Genomic DNA, 2370 nt, shown 5'->3' with positions numbered 1-2370 from the left:
GATTTTTGTTTGATTTCCTCCCCACTGTCCCAGCTGAGAAGGGAAAGTTATAGGGGGGCTGTGGTGGGCACCTGGCATCCAGCCAGGGTCAGCCCACCACAGGATGGTTCCCACCTCAGCATTATGCGGGGTTTAATGTTTAATTCATAACTTCGTGCTGTTGAATTACACAGTAAAGATCCTGAAAAGGGCTCAAAGAGCCGTGGGGAGGCAACGTTAAATTAAGAGACTAGAAGCCAGCCCACCACCGCAAGAGCGGTGTTTCAGGCTGGAGGTGATCTGAGGTTTATGGCACATTCCCTGGTTTAGTCCCAGTCTAAATGTGCTCTGATGAAGATGCTGGTTTCATTGTGCTCCCCCGGGCAGGTCTTGCCTTAAGCTGAGCTGGGGGTCGTTGCATTGTTCGCAGTAATGATAAAGGGAATGAGGTACCTGGTACGCGATCTGCTGGTCTGGGAGGATGATGTTCTTGCCTTTTGATTCCCTGGAGACTTTCTACCCTTTTGGGCAGCTTCTTGCCCTGAGGTTGATCTTTTGCTCACCAGAATCGGTACTGATGAATGTCCTTTCTCTGCAGGGGACACTACACAGAAAATGAGATCTGCACAGTATCCTACCCCAGCAGAATTGGATGCTTATGCTAAGAAGGTCGCCAACAACCCACTGACTATAAAAATTTTTCCAAACAGCGTCAAGGTTCCGCAGAGGAAACACATACGCCGTACTGTGAACGGACTCGATACTTCGGGCCAGAGGTACAGTCCCTACCCGTCTCAGGCCACCACGAAAACAGGCCTCCTGGCCATAGTCAAATCTCCAGCGAAAGGAATTATCAAAGACTTTGACGGGACGCGCACGCGACTGCTGCCAGAGGCGATGATGAACCCCCCCTCCACCCCGTACGTTGCACCTAGCACTTTAACCCACCCCCCGGCGCTCGCTCGCCAGCAGGTCCTCCAGCACGCACAGGCTTTGCCGCACCCCCAGAGCATTCCGCAGCACCCTCAGGGGATCCCACAGCCACAAAGCTTACCGCACCCTCAGGGGATACCGCAGCCGCTGCCGCACCCTCAGAATATGCAGCAGCCGCAGGGCTTGCAGCACCCTCAGACCATGGCACACCAGACTCTGCAGCACCCCCAGAACCCCTTGCTGCAGCCGGGTTTACATGGAAGCAGAAAGATGCCGGATGCAGACGCGCCGCCGAATGTGACCGTGTCTACCTCAACCATTCCCCTCTCTATGGCTGCCACCCTGCAGCAGAACCAGCCACCGGACCTGAGCAGCATCGTGCACCAGATTAACCAGTTCTGCCAGGCCAGAGCTGGCATTAGCACTACCTCAGTGTGCGAGGGACAGATTGCAAACCCCAGCCCTATAAGTCGCAACCTGCTTATCAATGCAAGTACCAGGGTATCTACTCACAACGTCCCTGCACCCATGCCTTCCTGTGTAGTAAACCCTGTAGATCATGCTGCTGCTGCTATTCCTCCTGCCTCGGTTAACGTGCCCATGGTGAATATTAACAGGGTGCCACCCGCCTACCAGAATGAAATCAAATCGGTTGCATGGAACCAGCACCAGCTTGCGCATCTGCAGCAGATGTGTGGGGATGCTGCTGGACTCGCCGGGAAGCACCCGCAGAGAGAGGTCACAGGGCAGAGCTTTCCCAGCAAAACGTCAAACTACCCTCAAGAACTGTGCATGGGCCAGTCGTTCAGCTTGAAGCCCCCCCTCGAGAAGCCCACCCCTTCTCCGCCTGTGAACGGGCTGCAGGGACCCTTGCCCTACACCAACGGGCACTATTTCCAGCCCATCTGGAATAACATCCTGCCCACGCCCAACAGTGACAGCTCTGGCTCCCAGGAGCTGGCCATGCCTTTCCACGGGGGACAGGCAGCAGGAGCACCGCTGGATTGTGCAGGGGGAGCTCATTACCGAGCTGGAGCTGGCCCGGCCAGCCAGAACAACATGATGCAGACCATGGATTACCTAAGCGGGGACTTCCAGCAGTCCTGCTTCCGAGATCAGAGCATGGCCGTGCTGGGGAAAGTCCATCGGCCTCCCATGAACCGAGCCCCCGAACCAACCGATAGTCGAAATCTTCATATTCAGCACCCAGGGTATAGATAGGCTGCAGTCACTTTCTCAGACAAAAATTATAGGTTTAGTCTTAATTTTAATTAATAAGCAAGGCGTTTTTAACTTGCAAACTTGTGTGATCATTATCGTCCCCACTGAAGGCGACCCCCTGTCCAGCGAACAGCCCTGCTCGCCTGCTCCCCACCTCTGCTGCGCGTCAGGTATTCCGCGTGCCGGTCGTCTCTCAGAATTCCCTTACACTACTTCACCCGCTGCTCCTTCCTCCCC

At 55.1% G+C, this 2370-nt stretch overlaps 1 protein-coding gene across 1 annotated transcript in view; it reads left to right on the top strand.

The window, feature by feature from the left end:
• The window catches only part of FAM222B (family with sequence similarity 222, member B), an 8399-nt gene extending 6035 nt beyond the window's left edge, over positions 1–2364 (top strand). Inside the window, exon 2 of the mRNA XM_010144462.1 lies at positions 578–2364. Within this exon, the coding sequence (XP_010142764.1) occupies positions 578–2133 (1556 nt within the window). The 3' untranslated portion in view covers positions 2134–2364. The remainder of the gene's footprint in view (positions 1–577) is intronic.
• Positions 2365–2370: the final 6 nt, after the last annotated feature.

This window comes from Buceros rhinoceros, unplaced genomic scaffold (assembly GCF_000710305.1).
Source record: "Buceros rhinoceros silvestris isolate BGI_N320 unplaced genomic scaffold, ASM71030v1 scaffold7331, whole genome shotgun sequence".
In the NCBI taxonomy this organism is placed as follows: domain Eukaryota; kingdom Metazoa; phylum Chordata; class Aves; order Bucerotiformes; family Bucerotidae; genus Buceros; species Buceros rhinoceros.
Note: the sequence above shows the minus strand (reverse complement) of the source record. Positions and strands in the feature narration are given on the sequence as shown.